Source organism: Nicotiana tomentosiformis, chromosome 1 (genome assembly GCF_000390325.3).
Source record: "Nicotiana tomentosiformis chromosome 1, ASM39032v3, whole genome shotgun sequence".
NCBI lineage: Eukaryota > Viridiplantae > Streptophyta > Magnoliopsida > Solanales > Solanaceae > Nicotiana > Nicotiana tomentosiformis.
In genome coordinates, this window is record NC_090812.1 from 14,969,876 (window position 1) to 14,997,160 (window position 27,285).

Below are 27,285 nucleotides of genomic sequence, written 5' to 3' on the forward strand. Positions count from 1 at the left end.
CTCAGGTCGAGGACTCTGAGAGGAAGCACCTGCACTGGAAGCAGGTCCGATGATACTCGTTCAGGCAAAGTCCTCCTGCAGCAACCTTGCCGTTGATAAGTGGGGATTTTGACTACTTATTAGCACATTTTTGCTTTTGTTTTAGTTTAAAAGTAGTGATTTATGTTCCCGAAACTAATAAAAGTGTGCAAATTGCATGAATGTTGGAAGTTTTGTCTCACATGATGAAATCCGACTCAAAAAGGAGTGTTCTGAATCACAGGGAAATAAAGGGCGCAGAAACAAAGAAGTATGGTCCGTAGAAGGAAGTGCAGACCACAGAATTCCATCTGCATCCACAGACCAAGCAAAAGAACCCAACAAAACTTTGTCCAATGTGCGGACCGCACATGAATTTGTGCAGCTGCAGAACAAGGTTTGCACTGACAAATGATTCAAAGTTTATAGAGTGTGCAAAAGACCAAGACCTAAAGCATTGCTAAAGTGTGGATCTCACAATAATTGTATGACCGCAAAAGATGCTTCGCAGCCGCAATCCAGAAACGTGCAGCTGCAGAATCGAACTCCTGCCAACTTAAAAAAACTGCGGACCACACATGGAATTGTGCAGACCGCAGAACCTCCTGAGGGGAATTTGTATTAGCAAATTTTGCCATTATAAATAGACGAGTTTCACATTTTTAGGTCAAGTTTCGAGGCTTGAGCTGTTGTAGCCGTTATATTTTGCCATTTTAGGAAGTTTGTGATTATTTTAGTGTTTAAACATTATATTTTATTCTTTGATTATGAGTTTAATTAGCATTTCTTCTTTATTTTATTCAATTCGCATTATGAGTAGCTAGATTCTTACTAGGATTGTGACCCAACCCTGGTGGGTAAACCTTATGGGTATTTAATTCAATGATTGTTTATGGTTGGGCGTTGATTATTTAGCTTAGTTCATGCTTCTATTTTAGAATTAATGGTTGCAAACATTGATTCATGTTTTTTTTACTTAGTTTCTACTTGAGAAAGAGAGACCTAGTCTAGGATAACTTGGCTAACTAGGAATTGGGCTAATTGAGAGTTTGATTAGCCTAATTAAAGGGTTCAAACTAGAGATAGTAAGAACCCAACTTGAGCTCATATAAACTATTTTGTTTGATACCCATTTGGACTTGAGAAAGTCAAATTGGGCAAAATCACTATTTGACCGTGAGGTATTGAGTGGTTAACGTAGAGTTGAGAGCTATAATACATCCCAATCAACAAAACAAGTATTAATGTATATAACCTATTAGGTGAACACCTAGGTTATGGTCACATCCCTAGCATTTTTTAATTATTTGGAAAAACACCAAAAATAATCATTCGCTTCTAGTTTCTTTTCTTACTATTTTCTTAGTTATAATTGTTAGAGTAAAAGTAGAATTAGTAATCAAAACCTTTTGTGGAAGTGCAAATTTAGTTAGTTCATTCACTCCCATCAAGTGTATACTCCTAACACCTATTGTAACTCCCTGTGAAAATCGACCGGATACTATTCTTCCAACGACCGTTTCCACTCACTATTGAGTGTGGATTGGACGTGGACCAATTTTTGGTACTATTGCCGGAGAGTTAAAATGGTGTTAGCTATATATTTGGATTTGTTTTTGGAATATCTTCTTTTCCTTCCATGTTACTAACTTGTGTGAGAAATTTTAGGTACAACCATGGCGACAAACAATGATCTCAAAAATGTACCTTTGGGGGATGTGGACAGAGAGGATGAGCAAGTTGAGGAGGTACCTCTTGAACCTCAAGCCAATAGAAAAGGCTAGGTGCCTCATGACAATGTGCCTGCTCCACCCTCACGAATACCACGAGCGGCTTCACACCAGATATTACCCAATGAAGAATATGTTAGTGCAATAGTCCCTCCTAGTATTAGGGTGGGCAACTTCCAAATCACCAATGTGATGCTCACCTTGCTTGAGCAACGTGGTTTCTTCATTGGTGCTCCAACTCAAAATGCTTACAAATATTTAAAGAGGTTTGTGGATACCTGTTGGGGGAGCAAGCAAACAAATGTCTCTGAGGATGCACTGAGGCTAAGGCTTTTTCCCTTAACTCTACGGGGGAAAGCTTTAGATTGGTTGGAACGATTACCGAACCATTCCATTCACACTTGGGATGAGTTGGCAGAAAAATTCATTGCTAAGCTCTTATCTCCTGGACACATGGCTATACTTTGAGATGAGATTTTTGCATTCAAGCAAGAGCCGAATGAACCACTACACGAGATATGGGAGTGCTATAGAACAATGGTTAAGGAATATCCCAACAACGATATGACGGAAAACATGATTCAACAAATCTTCTATCGTGGGATTAACACAACCAACCAATGTGTAGTGAATCAACTAGCCGGTGGGAACTTTATGACTACGCCTTATGCGTAGGCGTGTGAGATTTTGGATGAGATGGAGGAAATGTCGTCGGCTTGGCAATCCCGGCCAATGTTCCTCAAGTTGACCCCAATATGATCCACCTTCATAAAGAATTACAAGACCATGGGCAAACCATTGCCGAACTGACAACTACCATGACTCAAATAGCAAAAGCCCAACTAAATCAAGTGCAAAATCCTAAGCAGGTCAATGCTATGGAAGGAGTGAACATGATGATGAACAAGTGGAGGACCAAGGGTCCACAAGTGCAAAATCGAGTGGAGAACTATGTGCAAGAATATGGTAGTTTTGAGAAAGATGATTCCTATAATGAACAAGAAGAAGAAATGCAATATGTGAAAAATTTTCAAGGGCAAAGAAATAATTTCCAAGGCCCAAGCCAACAACAATGGCGACCTCAAAACAATCAAGGTAATTGAAATTCTAACAATTAAGGAAATTGGAGTGGTGACAACAATCAAGGGAATTGGCATAACAACAACAATCAAAAAAATTGGAGTGGAAACAATCAAGGAAATTGGGGAGGTAATAATCAAGGCGAATGGAATAACAATCAAGAAAACCGAGGGTCGGGTTTTCAAAGGCCCCCAAAGTACCAACAATCAAGCAACCCACCTTCTTATCCTTCCCATGCTTCGGGTTCTTCAAACAATGAGATAGGGAATATTGAGAATTTATTCAAGAAAATGATGAAAAAGAATGCCGATTCGGATGCCCAACTTGCCTCACACAATACATTAATCCGCAACCTAAAAGTTCAAATGGGGCAAATATCTCAAGCTTTAAATTCTCGTCCTAAGGGGGCACTACCAAGTGACATCGTGGTAAACCCAAAGGGTGGAAACAATACGGGGCATGCCATGGAGGTTATCATAAGAAGTGGAATAGGTGAAAATGCACCCACCTCAAGTCAAAGGCAACTTGTTGATGATTATCAAGTGTTGCACGACGAGGAGATCCCGAACAATGTGGTTCAACCTAATGATGAAGTTCGAATTGATATTGATGATAGTATGGAAGAGACTCAAGATGAGGTGAACCCGTCTAGGGAAAATATTATTGACATGCCGAAGCCGATAGTGCAAAAGGCTAAGGCACAATTGCCTAAACCTCTACCTCCATACCCTCAAAGAATTGACAAGAAAAACGGTGAGAATCAATTCAAGAAGTTCATTCACATGATGAAGAGTCTCTCAATCAATGTGCCGTTAGTTGAAGATTTGGAACAAATGCCCGATTATGCATAATTTATGAAGGATCTTGTAACAAAGAAGAGGTCAATGAATTTTGAGACCATCAAAGTCACTCATCAAGTGAGTGCAATTGTACATTCAATGGCTCCTAAGTTGGAGGATCCCGGTGCTTTCACGATTCCTTGTACAATTGAAAGTGTCGAGTTTGCTAAATCTCTTTGTGATCTTGGGGCAAGTATCAATTTGATGCCCTATTCGGTTTTCAAGACTTTGGGAATCAGGAAACCAAGACCCACCTCTATAAGATTGCAAATGACCGATCGTACCATGAAGAGGCATTTGGGTGTAATTGAAGCTGTTTTAGTTCGTGTTGATAAATTCATTCTTCCAGCGGATTTTGTCATTCTGGATTGTGAAGTTGATTATGAAGCACCGATTATTTTTGTGATACCTTTCCTTGCTACGGGTAAGGCTCTTTGTGATGTTAAAGCCGGAGAACTCACTTTCCGGGTTGATGATGAAAAGTGATATTCCATGTGTGTAAGTCCATGAGGCAACCAAATAGCAATGAGGTATTTTTTTTTTGTGGAATTAGTAACCGATATTATTGTTAATGAAACATGTACTACAATCAATGTTGGTGATATGTTAGAGGTCGTCTTGCTCAACTTTGATGACGACGAGATGGATGGCTTCATGAAAAATATGAATTCTTTGCAAGAAATGAGGTCGTACAACTATGCACCCCGAAAATTATCTTTGGATCTTGAAAATAGGACAACTTCTCCGACAAAGCCTTCTATTGAAGAGCCTCCTACCTTGGAGTTGAAGCCATTGCCTCCATATCTTTGGTATGAATTTCTTGGTCCTTGTTTTACTTTACCGGTTATTCTTTCCTCTTGTTTGACTAACATGCAGGTAGATTCCACATTGGCGGTGCTACAAAAGAGGAAAAAGGCTATTGCTTGGACCTTGGCGGATATTCGGGAGATAAGGCCCACCTTTTGCATGCATAAAATTAAGTTGGAAGATGGTGCAAAACTATCCATTGAACATCAAAGGAGACTCAATGAGGCTATGTAAAAAGTTATCAAAAAGGAGATTATCAAGTGGTTGGATGTCGGGATTGTCTACCCCATCTCCGATAGTTCGTGGACTTCTCCGGTTTAATTTATCCTAGAAGGGGGGCATGACGGTGGTCATCAATGACAAGAATAAGTTTATTCCTACAAGAATGGTGACCGGTTGGAGGGTATGTATGGATTATCGCAAGCTCAACAAAGTCACCAGGAAGGATCACTTTCCACTTCCTTTCATATATCAAATGCTCGATAAATTGGCCGGCCGTGCTTTCTATTGCTTTCTTGATGGGTACTCGGGCTACAACCAAATTCTCATTGCTCTGGAAGATCAAGAGAAAACAACCTTTACATGTCCCTATAGTATTTTCGCTTTCAAGCGGATACCATTTGGGTTGTGCAATGCACCAGTGACTTTTCAAAGGTGTATAGTGGTTATTTTCAGGGACATGATGGAGGATTACCTTGAAGTTTTCATGGATGACTTCTCGGTGGTTGGAGATTCTTTTGATGATTGTCTTACAAATTTGGACAAAGTGTTGGCAGATGTGAAGAAACAAATTTGGTGCTCAATTGGGAGAAATGTCATTTCATGGTCGAGGAAGGCATTGTACTTGGCCACAAAATCTCAATAAATGGAATTGAATTTGATAAAGCAAAAATTGAGGTGATTTCTAAACTTTCGCCTCCAACTTTGGTGAAGGGTGTGCGAACTTTCTTAGGCCACGCGGGTTTTTACCGGCGCTTCATCAACGACTTCTCTAAGGTGGGGAACCCGTTGTGCAATCTTCTTGAGAAGGATATTAAGTTTAACTTCAATGATGATTGCATGAGAGCTTTTGAATTGTTGAAGCTCAAGTTGACAACTACTCCTATCATCACCGCTCCAAATTGGAGTGTACCTTTTGAACTCATGTGTTATGCAAGTGACATAGTGGTTGGGGCTATATTGGGGCAACACGTCAACAAAAATTTTCATCTGGTCTACTACGCTAGTGTGACACCTAATTTTTGCCCCACATAGGAAATTACTCCTAAAAATAATCCAAAAATAATTTTAATTATTTTTATGAATTTTAGAATTTTTTTATTTATTTTATATTTATTCGCATTGTTTATGCATGTTAGGAATATCGTAAATCATAAAAATCATAAAAATGTTCAAATCTTAATTTCATAGCATTTTTATATTTTAAGTTGTATTTTAGGATTTAATTACATTGTTAAATGCATTATATAAATATCTAAAAACCAAAAAAATACATTCTTAGGTTAGTTAATTAGGCCATTAGTCAATTAGTGAGGAAAATATATATAATAGTTTAGTCACACAAATTGGATTTAATTAAAATTTGAGTCCAAAGTGACTAATTTTATAATTATTTCAAGCCCATCCCTTTAGAAGCCCAATCCACCCCATAGCCTCGCTCATACTCTTCTCTTTAAACACTCATCTCCCCCACTCTCTTAGGTCAGACCCTAATTTCACCTCTCTCTCTCTCTAAGAAGACAACCTAACGCCTCCCCTTCAGATTTGGAAAGAATCTTCTTGGCTCTCAAAAATTAAAAAATACAGACACACTCACAAATATGGAGAACACACACACACACACACACACACACACACACACAGAGACGGATAGAGAGTAAAGATTAGATAAAATGACCTTTCAAACCTTTTGCTGTTTTAGGTTTCATTCTAAAAAGATGAAAAGTCAAAAATAGATTTTCACCTTCTGATTTTAAGCTTTGTTAGCTTCAGATTCAACCAAAGAAAAAAAAGGAATTCAAAAAACTCCTTAGTTCTCTTTGATTAGAGTTTATTTCAAGAGGAAGAAAAATCGAAACAAAACCAGAGTTACAATGAGGTGCTCGTGTTTGGCCAAGAGGTTCTGATCCCGTTCGTAGTCCGATCCGCGATTCCGAGTTGATTGCTCGCCGTTTTTGTTGTTGTCGTTTCGTTAATTTTCCATTCAAGTTCTTATCAGCAGTGCTCACTTGTACATCCGAACAAAGGCTAACATAAAGAAATCTTCTTTTGAGGTCTATTTCTTCCTCCTCCTTTATGTAATTGTTTTAATTATTTGTGAAGAACTGCTTTATACTTTCATGGAATATATCATGTTTACTTTGCTTTTTCGTGTTATTTGGGTTTAATTGCTCATGTTTGCTATTTCCTCACAATTTGATGTTGAATTGCTTTTGGGTAACGTTGTTGGAATGATTCTGTTTGTTGGATATTTCTTGTTTGGACTGATAACAAGTTGAATGTGATAAAGCTTGATGACATAGGCCGTGAGGAGATAATCTAATTTAGGCCTTAAAAGATTGAATTTAGAATTTTGGTTGGCAAGTACATGACTGACCAATTTAGTTCAACGCTTGTTGTTCAACATGTGGATAATTCTATAGGCATAATGTGTTTCCTCCACAAATAATCTCTTCCATAAATCCTACCTTACAAACAACCTCAAACTTAGCTTAGAATATTAACTTGTGAACATTCATAAAAATGCTTTAGGCGCGATTAATAAATCATCGTGACTATGGGCACGGTTCCCGTGGCATAGTCATGATGCATAATCCCAATTCAGGTGTGCATTTCATGTGACCCGACCATAACTTCAAACAATAATAAAAATTAACATGTTGTAGATCGCGGGTGCGTTTCACGTGATGCGATTTGCAATATGTACAAAAATAACAAATGCGCGACATCTCAACTTGTTCAAATAAATTCCATAAACAGTAAAAGGCGATTAAATTAATTGAAAGCGGTTAGAAAGTAAAAATGCACAATAGGTTTCAAATATGTATTAAATCAGATAATTAGGCCAATTATTAACAGTTGAGCGATCGTGCTAAAACTACGAAACTCGGGAGTGCCTCACACCTTCTCCCGGGTTAACGAAATTCCTTACCCGGTCTTCTATGTTCGTGGACCATAAATAAGAGTCAATTTCCTCGATTTGAAATTTTAAGATAAACCGGTGACTTGGGACACCATAAATTATTCCTAGTGGCGACTCTCATTAATCCCATTTTAAATAATGTCACTTTAATTGAAAAAATTCCTTATCTTATATCCCTAGGGAAAAAGGAGGTGTGACAACTCTGGCGACTCTGTTGGGGATCGAACCCAGAACTTCTAGTTCAGGGTTCAGAATTCTAGCTTAGAATAACTGTTATGCTTGGCTTTCTTGTGATTGTATGATATTACATGTTTGGACCTAATGTGCTAATTTTCACTCTTTACCGCTTTGATATTGCAATGAGCTGTATATAAAATTGTTACGACACACCTTCTTCTCTCTGAGTCTTCTAAATTTTCTGGGAAGCGTACGCTTCGTGTGACTTCTTTTCTGTTAGAGTCGTACCCTAATTTTAGAACAAGGATCAGACAAGTTGCAAAGCCAGTGAAGCTTCTGTATTCTCGGTATGCTCCCCACCCCTTCCCCGGGTTCAAGTTTTCCGCTCGAGTAAGCCAGGTCTAGAACAATACACCCCAGGGTTCAAACCTAGAATAACATAACCTCATGCCGGATCCCAAGTAGGTACGTTTGTTTGCATCACATGCATTTTGATTTTGGGGACTCAACATAGGGGTTGGGTCCGTCTAGGACAGGTGTACCTAAATTAAAAAGATCATCCCGATGCTTCGTACGTGCTACTTGCGCAGTTGTTTGTTTCGGCTTGCATGTTGACCGGTTTCTAGAGTAAAACAAAATCAAAAAAAAAAAAAACAAGAGTGAGGTAGGAGAAAGATAATTGACCTAGTTCATGAAAATCCCGGTACTTAAAAAACAAAAACAAAAAAAAAACCTCCTAAAACTCTACCAAAATTTTGAAACAAAAAGAGAAGAAGAAATAGGAAAGTCATTTCAAAATGAGTCCAAATTTTCAAAAAAAAATGACATTTTACTCCGGTCCTGAAAAACTAGACGAACTATGCGGGTCTGATTCTCACTGGATGTGAGATACGTAGTCAAACCTCATCAGTTCCGGCCCACAATTTTCAAAAAGTTCAAAAATATTTTTCTTTATTTCCTTCTTTAGAAAGTCTTTCTTTTAGACCCCCCCAATTTTTAAAGAAATTCAAAAATATTTTCTTTTTAATTTCTTCTCAAAATCCAAAAATATTTTCATTCTTCTTTCGAAAATTGAAAATAAAATTCAAGATTCAAAAATATTTTTTTTTCTTTAGAAGGATTTCTTTCATAAATTCAAAATAAAAGTCCTCCTTTCTTCTTTAGAAGTTTTTCTTTCGAAATTCCTGGGAAAAAAATATTTTCTTTTTTCTTTAGAAGTTTTTCTTTTCAAAATTCTTAAAACAAAAAAAACAAACAAATCAAAATCCAAAAATATTTTCTTTCTTCTTTATAAGCCTTTCCTTCGGAAATTTAAAAAAAAAAATTCAAAATCCAAAAAAAAGAGTTAGTTTATTTTCTTTATTCTCGATCTTCTCGAACTATGCAAGATCTGATTCATGTTCTCACATGATACATAGGCAACCCGCATCAGGTTCGATCGACCATAAAAAAAGTGTGAAAAAATAAAAAATAATGATGATAATAATAAGGACCAACTGAGTCCATTCTAACGTGTCTCTTGTTTTGAATTGTAAAGAAAGGTTGAGGTGGTCGGTTTGTGGTAAGCTGACAACACAAGATCCAAGGAAAAATGACAACTGACATCAAAGTTGTTACGAGTGCTCAAGAGGCTCAGGGTCAGAGGGTTTTACAAGAGTTTACTGTGGTTGAGGAATATAGCGTATTGAAGCAACAAATGACTGAAATGTGTCAAGCATGGGCCAATGCCAAGGACCACCTTTTTCTATTCATGGTTTTCCAGAGTTCACATCCATTTCGACTACTACCATTCCGGTCTCATTGCATGATCAATCCTATCCACATGGGTTCAGTCTTTATCCCAACTATATGACTACGGCTGGAACTTCTGTTGCGCACTCCCAAAGTGTGTCATTGACAACCAATCAGACAATTATTACTGTTATGCCTGTCTTCACCATCCCACAATTGACAGTGGTACAAAAGAAAAGTCATGAGTCATAATTTACTACCCAGCAAGAATAATACCACTCTCCTGAGTACCGCTCGTACCTATTTGATCTTCCTGCAAAGATTGAGAAGCATGCCCGAAAGATGGCACATGAAGAAATGACCCAAAGAATGAAAAGCTTAGAACAACAGTTGAAAAACATGCAAGGGTTGGCAGGTTAGAAGAGTATTGCCTTCAAGGATCTATGTCTGTTCCTTGATGTTCGTTTGCCACTTGGTTTCAAGATCCCCAAATTTGAAAAGTATGATGGACACGGTGACCCCATAGCTCACTTGAAAAGGTATTGCAATCAGCTAAGAGGTGCGGGAAGAAATGAAGAATTGCTAGTGGCTTATTTTGGGGAAAGCCTGACAGGGGTAGCCTCTGAATGGTTTATTGATCAAGATACCTCTCACTGGCATGTCTGGGATGACATGGCCTGGGCCTTTGTCAGACAGTTCCAGTACAACATCGACATCGCCCCAGACCGCAATTCCCTTTCCAACCTGAAGAAGAAACCGACTGAAAGCTTAAGGGAATATGCCATTAAATGGAGAGAGCAAGCAGCCATGGATGACCGCGAGCTAATCATTGTCTTCCTTCAGGCTCAAGAGACAGATTATTTTCAAAACATGATGTCCGTAATTGGCAAATCCTTCTCGAAAGCAATCAAAATTGGGGAAATGGTTCAGAATGGCCTTAAGACAGGCAGAATTATAAGTCAAGCAGTTCTCAAAGCCGCAACTTAGGCTGTCCAGATTGAATCTGTTAATTTTAGTGACACGAATGAGAAGGGTGAAGAAACCATGATGATAACAGGTTCGAGAAGAGGTCCTAGGAGAACATCTCGAAGGTATGACCAGCCTCTTCTGGTTTTCGATGATTCCCCTGAGCACTACTACCTACCCCAGAACCCACAATACTTTGTTGTTTCACCTCAATATGTTGTCCAGCCACCAAGACACCCCAGAAGGCGAGCACTAGCACCGCAAAATCTCCACCATCCTCCAAAAAATTTTCAAGTGCCCTATAACCCACATCCAAGCCAGGGGTATAGAGGGAAACAAAGGTTGAAAGATAATTTTACACCAATAGGAGAGTCCTATGCAAGCATGTTTGAGAAGTTAAAGCATTATGACATGATTGCACATATTCCTCCAAATCATGTGGACCCACATGCAAGAAGCTTTAACCCTTCTAAAAAGTGTGAATACCATACCAATGCCCAGGGGCATAATGTTGAAAGCTGTCGGAATTTGAAAAGAGAAATTAAAAGGATGATCCAGGAAAAATTGATTGTGATCCAAGACAGTGACACTCGAAATATCGCGCACAATCCTTTACCTGCACATGATGATGCACACTTTGTGGGGATGATATGTGGTGACATGGAACATAAGTATCCTCTCGGGAACTTGCTGATTGAAGTTAATGATATGGACATTGGAGAAGGCCCTGGTGATTCTGATGAGCAATTTTGTGGCTAAATGTCAGGCTTAACAATTGAAAAGTCATTCCCCCCTCACTAGGAAGGAATCTTGGCAGCTTGTTTTGATTTTTTTTCTATTATCTGGGTTATTTCAGGGTTGTGATCCAGATTTTATTTGTTTTATTGAGTCAAACCTTTCTATCCCTTTATTTTGTTTGTGTGAGTCTTGTCTATTTGTTCTATTGCTATTTTTATTATCCGGGTTATTTTAGGGTCGTAACTCGGATTTTAGGTTGTTTGTTTTGTTGTTAAACCTTTCCATCCTTTACTCAATGAAATACAGTTTGTCCTTTTGTGTCATTCTGTGCTTAATCCTTTTTCTGCTAGTTCTAGTGACATGACATGCATGCAGAGTTTTTGGCCAGATCTTAGAAAACTGATTTAGTCTTGAATTGGATAACTAAGAACAAGACACTTTTGAGGATGAATAAAGAATCGAAAACACTTTGGAATTAAGCTTGAGCAAAATTCATGTGGAACTAGAATAGTCATACCCATGGAGGTTAATAATCTTTACCTTTAACTCATTGTGAAGATCGAGTTTGAGGAAGAATTAATTGAAGTTTGGTGAAAATTTTGACATTAATAGATGGAAAGTGTCTTTTGACCACGACACACCAAGAAGGCAGACATATTCATCAATGTTGTGATCACGAAAGGATACTATGTTTGGCGTTCTCGAGGCTGGGAGGCCCTTTTTTCTGTTACCCAAACACTTTATACCCTTTGTTACCCCTTTTGAGCCTGTATTATTTTCTTTGACCACCCTCTTTTGGAATCAAGTTTAGAGTCAAAAGTAAAAAAAAAATGAAAAAAAATAAAAAGAAAAGTCCATGCTCCCAGAGTACAAATTGGTGTAACTCATTGAAAGTTCAAGTAAAAAATAAAAGAAGAAAAAAACAGTCAAAGACCCATGCCCTCAGAAAATAAAAGTCGGGAAAACTTGTTTTGAAAAAAAAAGATGAAAAAAAAATAGTTAGGTCAGAGATTTGAACTACGTTTGACCTGATTCCTTTTAAAAAAAGGATACGTAGGCAGCCTTACACTGTTCGGTCCAACCAAATAAGAATTCAAAAAAAAATCTAAAAAATACCCAGTATCTGAAACTGGGGCAAAAAATGTTATTTCACTTTTGAAAGAGTCGATTCCAAGAGTTGTAAGTCTACAACCCCCTCATTTTGAGTCTACTTTGAGCCTTATGACGTCCCTTCTTTCCAACCCCATCCAAAAACCTTCCAAATAAAGACCTCTTGATCAACCTTCAACAATTTCAAGAAACACATGCAATGAGCAACAGTTGTCACACGATATAGAACGCTGTCAAGTTGCTCACAAAAGAAAGCCAAAAAAAGGAAAGAAAAAGAAAAAGATAAAAATGAGAGTTTTACTAGTGAAAGCCCTTGCGGGCACTGTAAGACGACGGTAAGCAGAGATGAATAAATGAGAGAGACTTGTTAGTGAAAACCCCTCGGGGCACCACTAGTCGAAAGTGAGTCATGAAGTTGATGCAAAGAATTAGCACGAATAAGCCCGACTTAAAAGGTCATAGGAATGGTAAAAGGAAAGATTTGATTAGTTTAATAGATCAGGTCGTTAAGTCCAAAATGCATGTCATGATCAATAAGGCTAGTTACCTCAGTCAAAAAAAAAATCCTCTTCTTTCTTTCCTTCCTGATGAGGGCATCTCTTGTTAATATTATTTCATCGCATCATGATGTCCTTTGCTTTGAGTCAGTCCTTGTCAAAACAAGCAAGAAAAGACTTCAAAATCTGCTACCAGCTTTTCAGTTACAAAGTAAATTTGGCCAGCACACTCAGGTGTTACAGTCAACATGCCTTGGGGATTCATGCAAAGGCTTTCCCCAAAAAACTCTTGTCAGCCTACTTAGCTAAAGCAAGCAAAGATAACCTCAAGGTTAATCAGGGAGTCTCTTTGACAAACAAATTTCTCCAAAAGTAAAAGCCATTCAAGATATCAAAAAAGATTATCCAAGAAAAGAAATCTTTAAGGTTGATTGAGCCACAAAACACAAATGGCATTGGAAGCAAAACAATCAGGGTTGATACAGAAAGTAAAGCTCCCTTGAAAGCAACAACAGATCCCCCAACAGAGTCGCCAGAGCTGCCACACCTCCTTTTTCCCGAGGGATATGGGATAGGGAGTTTTTTCAATTAAAGTGATATTATTCGAAATGGAATTATTTATTTAATCAGAGTCGCCACTTGGAATAATTTATGGTGTCCCAAGTCACCGGTTTATCTTAAAATCCCAAATCGAGGAAATTAACTCTTATTTATGGTCTGTGAATACAGAAGACTGGGTAAGGATTTCTGTTATCTCGGAAAAAGGTGTGAGGCACTCCCGAGTTCCGTGGTTTTAGCACGGTCGCTCAACTATTAATAATTGGCCTAATTATCTGATTTAATACATATTTAAAACCTATTATGTATTTTTTACTTTCTAACCGCTTTTAATTAATTTAATCGCCTTTTAGTATTTATGAAATTTATTTGAACAAGTTGCGATGTCGCGCACTCGTTGTTTTTGTACACATTACAAATCGTGTCACGTGAAACACACGCGCGATATACAACATATTAATTTTTATTATTGTTTGAAGTTATGGTCGGGTCACATGAAATATACACCCGAATTGAGATTACGCATCATGACTATGTCACGGGAACTGTACCTATAGTCACGATGATTTATTAATCGTGCCGAAAGCATTTTTACAAATGTTCACAAGTTAATATTCTAATCTAAGTTTGAGGTTATTTGTAAGATAAGGTTTATGGAAGAGATCATTTGTGGAGGAAACACATTGTGCCTATAGAATTATCCACATGTTGAACAACAAGCGTTGAACTAAATTGGTCAGTCATGTACTTGCCAACCAAAATTCCAAATTCAATCTTTTAAGGCCTAAATTAGATTACCCCCTCACGGCCTATGTCATCAAGCTTTATCACATTCAACTTGTTATCAGTCCAAACAAGAAATATCCAACAAACAGAATCATTCCAACAACGTTACCCAAAAGCAATTCAATATCAAATTGTGAGGACATAGCAAACATGAGCAATTAAACCCAAATAACACGAAAAAGCAAAGTAAACATGATATATTCCATGAAAGTATAAGGCAATTCTTCACAAATAAGTAAAATAATAACATAAAGAAGGAGGAAGAAATAGACCTCAAAAGAAGCTTTCTTTATATTAGCCTTTGTTCGGATGTACAAGTGAGCACCGATGATAAGAACTTGACTGGAAAATCAATGAAACGGCAACAACAGAAACGACGAGCAATCAACTCGGAATCGCGGATCGGACTACGAACGGGATCGGAACCTCTTGGCCAAACACGAGCACCTCATTGCAACTCCGGTTTTGTTTCGATTTTTCTTCCTCTTGAAATAAACTCTAATAAAAGAGAACTAAGGATTTTTTTGAATTCCTTTTTTTTTCTTTGGTTGAATCTGAAGCTAACAAAGCTTAAAATCAGAAGATAAAAATCTATTTTTGGCTTTTCATCTTCTTAGAATGAAACCAAAAATAGCAAAAGGTTTAAAAGTCCTTTCCTCTAATCTTTCATCTCTATTCGTCTCTCTCTGTGTGTGTTCTCTATATTTGTGAGTGTGTGTGTATTAAATTTTTGAGAGCCAAGAAGATTCTTTCCAAATTTGGGGGGGGGGGGGAGGGGGGAGGGTTAGGTTGTCTTCTTAGAGAGAGAGGGTGAAATTAGGGTCTTCCCTAATAGAGTGGGGGAGATGGGTGTTTAAAGAAAAGAGTATGGACCAGGCTATGGGGTAGATTGGGCTTCTAAAGGGATGTGCTTGAAACAATTACAAAATTAGTCACTTTGGACTCAAATTTTAATTAAATCCAATTTGTGTGGCTAAACTATTATATATATTTTACTCACTAATTGACAATGACCTAATTAACTAACCTAAGAATGTATTTTTTTAGTTTTTAGATATTTATATAATGCATTTAACAATATAATTAAATCCTAAAATATAATTTAAAATCTAAAATGCTATGAAATTAAGATTTGAACATTTTTATGATTTTTATGATTTACGATATTCCTAACATGCATAAACAATGCGAATAAATGCAAAATAAATAAACAAAAACTTCTAAAATTTATATTAAAATTATTTTTGGATTATTTTTAGGAGTAATTTCCTATGTGGGGCAAAAATTAGATGCTCACAGCTAGTAAGACCGTGAATAGTTCCCAAGTCAACTATATTATTATGGAGAAAGAGCTCTTTGCTATTGTGTTTGCAATTGAGAAGTTCCGTCCGTACTTGATGGGTGAAAAAGTCATTGTCCACACGGATCATGCGGCACTTCGTTATCTTATGAGCAAAAAAGACTCCCAAGCTCGGTTGATGAGATGGGTGCTCTTGTTGTAAGAGTTTGATATCGAGGGGAGGACCACTTGTCTCGTTTGGAGGAGGAGGGCAGCCCGCATGATGGCCTAGAAATCAATGACTCCTTCCTCGATGAGAAACTCTTGGCAATTTCAATGAACGAGGTGCCATGGTTCGCGGATCTAGCAAATTTTCTTATGTGTGGAATCACTCCAGACGAGTTCTCTTCAATCCAAAGGAAAAAGCTCAAACGAGATTGTCAAGATTTTTATTGGGATGAACTATACCTTTTTACGGATTTGTTCGGATGGGGTTATTAGAAGATGTGTACTGGAAGATGAGCAAGGTAAAATTCTTGGGGCTTGTCATTCTTCGCCATATGGTGGTCATCATAGTGGAGCGAGAACGGCAACCAAAGTGCTTATTTGTGGCTTCTATTGGCCCACTCTTTACAAGGATACAAGTGAGTTAGTGAAAAGATGTGATAAAATGTCAACAGGCCGGTGGAATCTCAAAGAAAAATGAAATGCCTCTCATAACCATTTTGGAGATTGATATTTTTGATGTGTGGGTTATTAACTTCATGGGCCCTTTTGTGAGTTCTTGTGGAAATACCTACATCTTGGTCGCGGTGGGTTATGTGTCCAAATGGGTTGAGGTTGTTGCTTTACCCAACAATGAGGTGAGAAGTGTGGTGGCTTTCTTGAAGAAGAATGTTTTCACAAGGTTTGGTACTCCACGTGCAATTATAAGCGATGGGGGGTCACATTTTTGCAACAAGATTTTCGACACTTTACTTAGCAAGTATGGTGTTACTTACAAAGTCACGACTCCCTATCACCCACAAGCTAGTGGACAAGTGAAAGTCTCCAACCGGGAGATAAAGAGTATCTTGTCCAAAACGATGAATGCCAATCGGACGGATTGGTCTAAGAAACTTGATCATGCATTATGGACTTATTGGACGGCTTACAAAATACCTATCGGAATGTCGCCATACCGGTTGGTGTTCGGGAAAGCTTGTCATCTTTCGGTGGAGCTAGAGCATAAAGCCATGTGGGCTTTAAAGAAGTTGAATCTTGATTGGGATGTAGCATTTGAATGAATTGGATGAGTTCCGGTACCATGCTTATGAAAGTTCGTCCTTGTTTAAAGAAAAGATAAAATATCTTCATGACAAATACATTTATAACAAAGAGTTCAAGGTGGGCGTTCTTGTATTGTTATTTAACTCGAGGTTGAGTATGTTTCCCGGGAAGCTAAAATCTAAATAGAGTGGCCCTTTTGAAATTGTGGGTGTGACACTTTTTGGTGCATTAGACGTGAAGAACAAAAACAATGAAGAATTTCAAGTCAATGGTCGCTGGGTGAAGCACTACTTGGGAAAGTTTGGAGATAGCCACGTGGTGGCGGTCATTCATTTCACTTGAGGGTATTGTGCGTGTGTTGCGACGCTAAATCAGGCGCTTCTTGGGAGGCAACCTATGTTTCTTTTCCTTTTTCTTTAGTAGTTAGGTGTTATTTTTATTCTAATTTGATTTGAAGTGTGCTACAAGGATGAGTGTGACTTACAGGAATTGTGGACGAAAATATAGCTAAGTGTTCAAAAGAGTACGAACCGCACTTTATTTATGTGAACTGCACATTTTTAGGTGCCATAGCAGATGAGCATTGCGGCCGCAAATTTATCTTGTGGACCGCAGAATTGAAATGTCAAAAACACCAACTCTCTGAAGTTTAAGCTTGTCAGTGCGGAGGTCGATCTACGACCGCACGTGAAATCTGTGGCCGCACCCAAAAATATGCGGACCATAGATTGGTTCCCAAAAATGAACTCCCACGTTAAAGAGTACGGACCATACATGAAAATGTGCGGTCACACTTGTTTCTAAGTACTTGTCATTTTGAAGGGTATAAATTGAACAGTAGGGCTCATTTTACTCTTTTCCCACTTTGAATAAACATTGTTGCTCTGCTAAGTTTTCTTGAAGATTTTCACAATCCACACACACAGCCACCTAGATTACTCACTCAGTGCATTCACTCTATCTAGTATGTTTCAATTTCATAATAATATTTTTAATTAGTTTAATTTATAGATTTTTAGTTTTTTTAGGACATTTGTTATTAGAATTCCATTATGTGTCCATATGGTGTAGATCTGGATTGGGTAACCATGATACATGCTCTAGTGGGTTTGGGTTCGTACAATTTCATATTTTTATAATGTTTCCATGTCTATCTGTGCAAGAAATTGAAAAATCTAAGTTGAAAATATTGTCTGCTAGTAATTCTTTTGAAATCTACGGCCGCACATGAAATTGTGCGGTCCGCAAATTCGCATTTTTGGTAAATCAGTGAAGTAGTAATCTATGAACGCAAGTCAAATTGTGCAGGCGACAGATTTCCCCTTGCGGACGCAGATCAGTACATTCTCTGTCATCAGAGAGTCTTCATTTATGAGACCCAGAAGTGCGGTCTCAAGTGAAATTGTGCGGACCGCAAATTTTTCCTTGTAGCTGTAGAGTGATCATTTCTCTATCATCAGAGAGTTATCATTTTTGGGACTCTGAGGTGTGGCCGTAAGTCAAATTATACAGACCGCACTTCCCTTATGTGGACGCGCAACAAAAATGTGCGGACCGCGAGTCCCCATCTGCGACCGCAAGTGAAATTGTGGGGACCACAGATCCTTTTCCCTGCAGGCATGACTTAATGTACAACCCACTGTGTCATATGGTTTCTCTTTTACTTATATGTCTCTTGTATGTGTTTAAATATCGAATTGCAACTAACAATCTCATTTGCTTGATACAGACAATGGTTCAATCAAGAGGACGAGGAGACACTTATAAAGGGAGAGGTGAATCTTCTGGGGGTCGAGGCAAATGTGCCTTGCCCCTTGGCCATCCAAAGACAATAAGAAATAAAGCAACAACTGGTAGAAGGATAGGTGCAAACCTCTCCGAATCTAGCTTATATGTCCCGTCTAGGGAAGTGTCAGAGGGCAACTCAGCCTCTGTTCAAGAGGAGAAGTCGACCACACAGTTGAGGCCGCAGGGGAGATACCAGCTCAGGGATGAGTCGTCTTCATCTCACAGCACTTCCGACGGATCGGAGAGTGCTAGTTAGGATTCTCATCCATCGGCTACACCAATCCCTGAGGCACAGGTTACACATGATATCCCCGATAATGGCAGAGGGAGAGATGCTACAGCTTCAGGACTTGAAAGATCAAAGAAGAAAGAGGTTTAGGAGGATCTTTTTCTTAGCCTAGCTGCCTTCACCAGTTTTTATATGTGGTGGCCATTGAGGTCGCTAACTCTTGAGCGACAGTTTCTGTTGAAAGACTTGGACAAATATAACCCAGCTATACTGAGACAGTTCAGGTCACGAAAGGGGTGGATGAAGTTCACTGAGAGGGTATAGGATGCCAAAGAATATCTCGTCCGTGAATTCTATGCCAATGTTGCTCATATAAATAAAGGTACAAAGGTGACCAAAGTACTCAACCTCATGGTGAGGTTTGATCAGCATACGCTAAATGCGTATTTGGGCTTTGAGGATCTTGAGCCAAAGGAGTATCTGGAGAAGTGCGCACTGCAGGAGGATGTCCAACCTTGGTTAGCTGAGATTCTAGCACCACCATGGATTGCCACTGGGGTTTCCATTCAGCGAAACACTTTGAGTTTTGAGGCAAAAGGATGGCAGACCTTTGTTTGTAGCAGGTTGGATCCGTGCCAGAACGAAACTCACCTTCCTATTCCTCGGGCAGTTCTTATGGCTTCTATTATGTCTGGGTAGCCAATCAATGTGGGTGTTGTGATGTCGGTCAACATCTCATTGATAGTACATCAGGATAGCTCGGTCTACCTTATCCCAACACTATTACATAATATCTCAAGGATGTAAAGGTAGAGCTGAGGGATTTTGACACAAAAGTGAAGCCGAAGAAACCCTTTGATTAGTATTCACTGATGGATGCGAGCAACCCAAAGAAGAAAGTCCAGCCTCATACCACCATAGGCTAGTCTGATGAGCCAACAATGGTAGTCTCTGAGACAACTGATATTTTATCCACCTCGGTTGAGCCTTCCTCTAGTGTCGCAGCTATGCCTCCGCCATCATCCACAGCCCCTAGAGTTTCTCTAAAGCCAGTGTCCATGCCTACTGCCCCACTATCTGCATTGCGAGTCTCCCAGGAATTGGCGAGTCTCAACAACTGGATGTAGACGGCTACTTCTAAGCTGTTTGACCTGTCTAGTACTGTTGCATTGTAGTCCACCTCTCAGGTACCACAGGCTCCTTCTGACATTGATGGGACATTGAAGAAGATTTTGGAGAACCAGAAAACAATCATGGATACCTTGGTACAATACGGGTCAATGATTAAGGAGCTGGGAAAGGAAGTAAAGAAGATGAGGAAGTCCCAGATGAGCAAGAAATCAGTGGACCAGCTCCAGAGGGGTGACTAGACTTGCTACATCTGGCGACCTTCCTTTTGACATGTTGCTTGACCTGCACCAGTCTGCCTCAGATCCTTCAGCACCATCGGCACTGGTAGCACCAGATGGCTAGTCTGAAGAGCCAGACCTTGCTGCCAACACTACTGAGGCAGTGCGTGAGATGTTTGCCAACCCAGCCATACGTAGAGTTGATGATGATGAGATTCAGTTGGCTGATCCTGAGGGCGATGACATTGCTATGGACACTGAGATGTCCAAAGATCCATAGGACACTGACATTGCTCGAAGAGTCAACCATGTTTTAATTGGTACCAACACACTTAACTACGTGCTTATGGTTAGAAATAAGGATTTTGAAAGAAATTGCTCTAGTTAGTGACTTTGTGACTCTTGAGTTGACTTTGGCAATCATCGAGTGGTTTAATTGGACCATAGTGATCTTTAAACTTGAATGTGGTTGTTGTAGGCCCTCGACTCTATCCTCTTTTACAATCTATTTGCATGAAGGGTGAGATGAATTATTGTTAATCCAAGTACCCGTGCGAATGGTCTAGAACTTGCCCCGAATGTGTTTCAAGGCGAAATCCTAAGTTTTTCTTGATTTAAGAAGTGATTGTAGGCGTTTCTTGTCCCGTTTGAGCTTTCTATTGCCAATCAATGTCGTTATCCCTAGTCAACCCCTTTGAGCCTCTAGCTTTCTTATTTGACAACCATGTTATAAGCCTTTACCCATTTTATCGTGACCCTCTCTTGGCACACGGACCTTCTTTAACACTCTTGTGAAATAAGTGGCTTAAAATATAAGTTTGGGGGAGAGATGAGGAATTCGAAAAAGGTATCAAGGCACAAAAAGAGAAAAGAAATGATCTCTATGAAAGAGAAAGCAAGAAAAAAAAAGAACAAAAAGAAAAATACAAAACGTGAATAAGTGGAAGGGTTAATGGATTCAAAAAGAGGTAATGATCCCTAGCTTGAAATTAAAAAAAAGGAAGAAAAGGAATGAAATGAACAAGAATGAGTGATGTTAAGTTTCTCTAGTCCCCAATGGAAAGAAAGTACCTCTAAGAATTGGCAATTGTGAGCCTAGAAATGAAGGTGCTTAAGAAAAGGTGTAACTACTTACCCATATGGTATCCTACCCCAATCCAAAATCCTTCATTACATCCCAAAAGAAGTCCTACTTGATTTCAAACCGAGTGAGCTTACATTAGTGGCGATCTACATGAGGGGCAAGCCTATGGTACTTGAAGCGTACTTATGACATTCTCTTGTGAGAGACGAGCGAACCTTTCAAGAATCCTAAGATTGAATGTTAATTTCTTAAGCGAGCTTGGCAAATGGAAAGTAGAGGAGAAAGAGTTGGAGTCCACCATGAACTACATGACAGAACAAGAGTCCTTGATGAGTAAAGTAAATTCTTGGAGCTCAGATGTCACATTAGAATTATATGTACATGAATATTTGACTTGTCACCTTGTTAATAATTCATGAGTAGTGTGGGTAATTGTTTTTCCCAACTAATGTGTGGATGGATCACTTTTGACTCGCTGAAATGACCATTAACTATAGGAGGTGGGAACTAATTTATTTGCTTGAGGACAAGGAAAGACTTAAGTTTGGAGGACTTGATAAATGGGGATTTTGACTACTTATTAGCACTTTTTTGCTTTTGTTTTAGTCTGAAAGTATTGATTTATGTTCTCAAAATTAATAAAAGTGTACAAATTACAGGAATATTAGAAGTTTGGTCTCACATGATGAAATTCGACTCAAAAAGGAGAGTTCTGAATCACAAGGCAATAAAGGGCGCAGAATCACAGAAGTGCGGTCCGCAGAAGGATTTCTGCGGCCGCAGAAGAAAGTGCGGACCGCAGAATTCCATCTGTGACCGCAAACCAAGCAAAAGGACCCAGTAGAACTTTGGTCAATGAGCGGACTGCACATGAATTTGTGCGGCTGCAGAACAAGGTTTGCACTGACAAATGATTCAAAGTTCAGAGAGTGTGCAAAAGACCAAGACCTAAAGCCTTGCTGAAATGCGGACCGCACAATAATTGTGCGACCGCAGAAGATGCTTCGCAGTGCAATCCAGAAATGTGCGGCTGCAGAATCCAAACTCCTGCCAACTGAAGAAATCTGCGGACCGCACATGGAATTGTGCGGCCGCAGAACCTCCCGAGGGGCATTTTTGTCAGAAAATTTTGGGCCACTATAAATAGACGAGTTTCACATTTTTAGGTCAAGTTTCGAAGTTTGAGCTATTGTAGCCATTACATTTTGCCATTTTAGGAAGTTTGTGATTATTTTAGTGTTTAAACATTATATTTTATCATTTTAATCTTTGATTATGAGTTTAATTAGCACTTCTTCTTTATTTTCTTCAATTCCCATTATGAGTAGCTAGATTCTTACTATGGTTGTGACCTAACCCTAATGTGTAAACCTTATGGGTATTTAATTTAATGCTTGTTTATGGTTGGGCATTGATTATTTAGCTTAGTTCATGCTTCAATTTTAGAATTAATGGTTGCAAACATTGATTCATGCCTTTTTTACTTAGTCTCTACTTGAGAATGAGGGACCTAGTCTAGGATAACTTGGCTAACAAGGAATTGGATTAATTGAGAGTTTGATTAGCCTAATTAAAGGGTTCAAACTAAAGATAGTAAGAACCCGACTTGAGCTCATATCAACTATTTTGTTTGATACCTATTTGGACTTGAGAAAGCCAAATTGGACAAAATCAGACCGAGAGGTATTGAGTGGGTAACGTAGAGTTGAGAGCTATAATACACCCAATCAACAAAATAAGTATTAACGTATTTAACTCATTAGGCGAATATCTAGGTTATGGTCACATCCCTAGGCTTTTTAATTATTTGACAAAAACAATCATTCACTTATAGTTTATTTTCTTAGTCTTTTCTTAGTTATAATTGTTAGGGTAAAAGTAGAAAAGTAGAATTAGTAATCAAAACCTTTTGTGGAAGTGCAAATTTAGTTAGTCCATTCACTCTCATCAAGTGTATACTCCGAACACCCATTGTAACTCCCTATGGAAATCGACCCCGACTCTTGTTGGGTATTATTCTTCCAACGACCGTTTCCACTCATTATTGAGTGCGGATTGGACGTGGACCAGCCACATCTGCAGTATCACCTAAAACATCTTCCTCGAGGACGGTAACAGAGCCCTGTGGAAGACTTGAATTCAACAAAAAGAGAAGTTGGCCAGTTTTCTTATATGAGAGGTAAAAACAAAATAGTTCGAGAATCAACTTACCATGATTTTTTGCCTTCCACCCGTATTTAAGGGCCACTTCTTTCCACCGGCAGGTCTCAAGCGTGGTGACGTCCAAAATCTTCTAGACCTACTGGTCCAAGCCTTCAATCCTTGGCGGTGTCTACCGAGTTGCTGAAATAATGAAAAGAGAAGGATCGGTAATAACATGGAACAACCTTTAATCAGAAAAAAAAAAAGACGGACATTGAACATACGTGTACGATTCCATGATTCAGGAAAAGATGGAGTTGTGGCTAGGATCATATCCCTAGTAGCAATTACAACGAACCGCTCCATCCATCCACAGTCACTGTCATCATCCATGCTGGTGAGCAAAGCATGGTGACCATGTTTGCTGAAGTTTATCATTCCCCCATGGAAAATCTTGGGGGAGTAAAAGTTCATCATTCGAGCCAGGGAGAGCTCTTCCCCCGTCTCCTGTCATAGACGCCGAAGACAAGCTACCATCCGCCACACAGAAGGGCTCACCTGTGCCAAGGATACCTGATAACGGAAGCAAAATTCCAAGATTACGGAGTCAAGTCCCCCACTCAATGAGAATGGGCCCAAAGTAAAGCGATACATGTAAACGTATGTAAAACCCTTCTTGGGGAAAGTTACTCACTCCGCCAGATCGGGGGCGATGATGTTCAAATCATGGCAACTACAGTCTTCCTTCACAACATGAATACTAGAAGGACGGATAGAAGAAAGGTATACACCAACAGCCCATGTGCAGGAGTTTGCAGAAGTAAGTTTCTCCTCAAAATCCTTGGTTGTATTGAGCATTCTGGGGATAATGGCACTCATTGCAGGAGGAGCAGCATCATCAATGCTTTCTTTATTCTTTGAAGAGCTTGAGTTCATGGAAGAAGAGGCCAGGGTTAGTATATGAAAATAAGAGTTCTTTGAAGAAGAAGATTAAAGAAGAGTGAAAACCAGGAAAAGTTAGATGCAAAGAAGTTGAGAAAGCTCTGAAAAACTGTGAAGTGTAAAAAAATATGGATGAAGCGTATAAGTAAAGGAATAGGCGGCTTAAATCGTGGCATGATTACCTCGAGAACCGGCAAAAGTATTGCTAAATCATACGATGACGCGTGTTGGGGGCATTAAATGCGGAGAGACGTGCGTCTAATCAAGTGTCAGAAACTTTTTAGAGGGGGTCAGAAAAATTCCTGCCAAGAAAGGTATCTTCACCAACTTCCCGATGAAGCAAGGATGTGCCACCGGAAAGCAAGGAGGCTATCTGTATAGGGTAAAATCGGTTCATATTAAATACTCATATAGTAGAACGACATGTGGAACCAGGGATGGACGGAAAGTGAGACAGGTGGAAACCAAGACCGGGGGCAGCAACTTCGGTTAGCACCGGAGAGCCCCCGAAGGGAAGATTGCTAATAAAGACAAACGAGTGCTTGCCACCCGGTAGCGTTCAATGAAGAATATTCTGCAATATTAAATACATAGTCCATTATAGAGAATTATGGCATTCATAGCCTGCCGTTACACATTCTTCACTGGCCATAATTATCATTTAAGAGGGGCTTGATCCTAGGACCTTGTTCTCTAGGTGCAACTATAAATAGTGATTTCAACAACCATTGTAAGGACATGAATTTTCTGACAAACTTATGCTATACACTGTTCAAAAGCTCAATAACATTTCATTTCTTGCTTATTAATATTGTTATTAGTGCCTTCGGAAGCTCCACTCCTGAAATCAGGCTATTTACCTTTTATCTCGAATTCAACGCGAAGTCTTGCATTTTATTTAATTTATTTATCATTTTGGGATCAAATCGATTCGCTTATCTATAAATCACGTTACAAATTCAACTGTACCGTATTACGGGTAAACATCTATTTTCATAATTAGCAGTAAACATTACTCATGATGGCAACAGTAGCAAAATGCGACCCATGAACTTATGACCTAAAAGTCTTGGGCTAACTTAGGCAAACAGTTGATTCTAAGAGAGAAACAGAAACGCGTAAAACAAAAAGAAAAACGAAAGGAAAGGAGTATGTAATCCTCATTTTCATCTGTATTTCTTTAAAGGAAATGAGTATGTAATCCTCATTCTAATCTGTGTATCTTCGCTTAAAACAATGTGTAACAAGTAGCAAGAATAACTGTGCCTTAATCTCAAGATATGTAGCTTAAAAATGTTTATATTTAAAATAAAATAAATAAACGGTCCGCGAAATATATTCATTGTTCAACTTCTTCAGTTATTCAAGTGTCACACCATACTTCTCTTCAAGTCGCAACTCCCACTTGAACGGTCGCCTAAAAGCCTAAAACCCACGTTGTTTCTGTTGACCTCAATTCTTCTCCTTCTCCAAATACCCTTTTTCTTTAAACAAATCCTTTTACAAGTCACAAACCTCTCAATTCACCTTCACCAATGGCTTCTATGGCTGTATCGCATCTATCTTCTCCACTCGCAGTTATCATAAGGGCTTTGAGAATGCCTCCCTTCCTTTGCCCAGTGGAAGAATATGATGCCGAAAACGGAAACCCCAATTGAATTGAGTGGAAGAATATGATGCCGAAAACGGAAACCCCAATTGAATTGAGTAATGTATTAATCCATTTATTTGCTTTTTTCCCCCTTCATACGCATGCTCTCTAGCTCCTTCAAATGTTTGGAATTTTGATTTGCTTATTAGGGTACCCAGCATTTCCTAGTGTGATGGAAGTAATCAGATTCCGAGATTTTGCCCCATCCGTTTGCATTTGTTATCTGTTTGTAAAAATGTGCTTAATTTGTTTCATTATTGACTTGAAATGACAAATTAGTTAATGTTGGAATGAAATGGACTCGAATAGAGTGGAATGGATATGTAGGACTTCTATACCTGCCCCAACTAGTTCGTGATTGAGGTGTAGTTGATTTTTTCTTCTAACTACATATTTCAAGACTAAAAAGGAAAGATGGACATAAGGCATAGTTGGTTGATTCATTTGTTTCAGCAATGTGATTGATTTACTGATGAGGGCTGCATTATTTTCAGTTTACCTGCTTGTTCTAGTGGGTAGAGTGATTGAATAGAATCCGGGAGTGTCACCTGTGGCTATAATGAATATGACTATCAATAATAACTTCTTTCTTGGGCATTTCCCTGAGCTATCATGCACGGTGTTCTCATGGTTGAGGTATGTATATGACTTGTTTCTTCATTCCATGACTGATACTGAATGTGCATTTCTGTTGGTTCAATGGTCTTGTCTTATTGAGTGTGGCATGTTTAGAGTTCCTCTTTTTAAAATCGAAGTAATTGGATAAATTTGTTGTCTTATTACCAACTGCAGATTTTCAGGCCAATGCTAATTTAACTGATGATAGTTCTGAACTTTTTTCATGTAGCATGTTGCTTCATGTCGTTACCGAACAGATAGGTGAAGTCCTTAATTTTCACGAGTTACTCTTACCCAAGCTGGTGGCTCGGTTATGATTGTAACCTGAAGGTTCAGGCTCCAGAGTGAACTTCTTCTTAGCTGGAAAGACAAAGTAAGGTTCTGGAAGCCAGTGATGGCCTATGTTGCGCGAACTCTCCAATATGCTACTGCACCCGTGTCGGATCCTCCAAAAATGTACTACTTTTGGAGGATTCGACACACATCAGGCTACATTTTCGGAGAGTCCGAACAACATAAGTGGTGGCTGGAAATAGCTTGGTAATGAGAATGACACTGATCTTGAAAAGAAACATATTTCTAGGACTAAAAATAGATGTTTACATAATCTTTACTTTTGGTGTAAAAGCAGTCTGTTAGTGAATCTTGATCAATATATGGATTTTCTGGATTTATTAGGAAGAAGGATGTAGTAGTTTGCTTCTTTTTGGCTTCTGTTTGAGTGATGTACTAGTTTGTACCATCTTGGTACCTTA

General features: G+C 38.9%; 2 protein-coding genes across 2 annotated transcripts; both read left to right on the forward strand.

The window, feature by feature from the left end:
- The first annotated feature begins 1,694 nt into the window (after window positions 1-1,694).
- On the forward strand, window positions 1,695-2,216 carry LOC138901135 (uncharacterized). The gene is made up of 2 exons (XM_070188891.1): window positions 1,695-1,766; window positions 1,863-2,216. The coding sequence occupies exons 1-2, from the start codon at window positions 1,695-1,697 to the stop codon at window positions 2,214-2,216; spliced, it is 426 nt and encodes a 141-aa protein (XP_070044992.1).
- Window positions 2,217-9,384: 7,168 nt separating this feature from the next.
- LOC138901183 (uncharacterized) lies at window positions 9,385-10,511 on the forward strand. The gene is made up of 2 exons (XM_070188943.1): window positions 9,385-9,546; window positions 10,008-10,511. Exons 1-2 carry the CDS (start codon window positions 9,385-9,387, stop codon window positions 10,509-10,511), a joined length of 666 nt encoding a protein of 221 aa, XP_070045044.1.
- The last annotated feature ends 16,774 nt before the right edge of the window (window positions 10,512-27,285 follow it).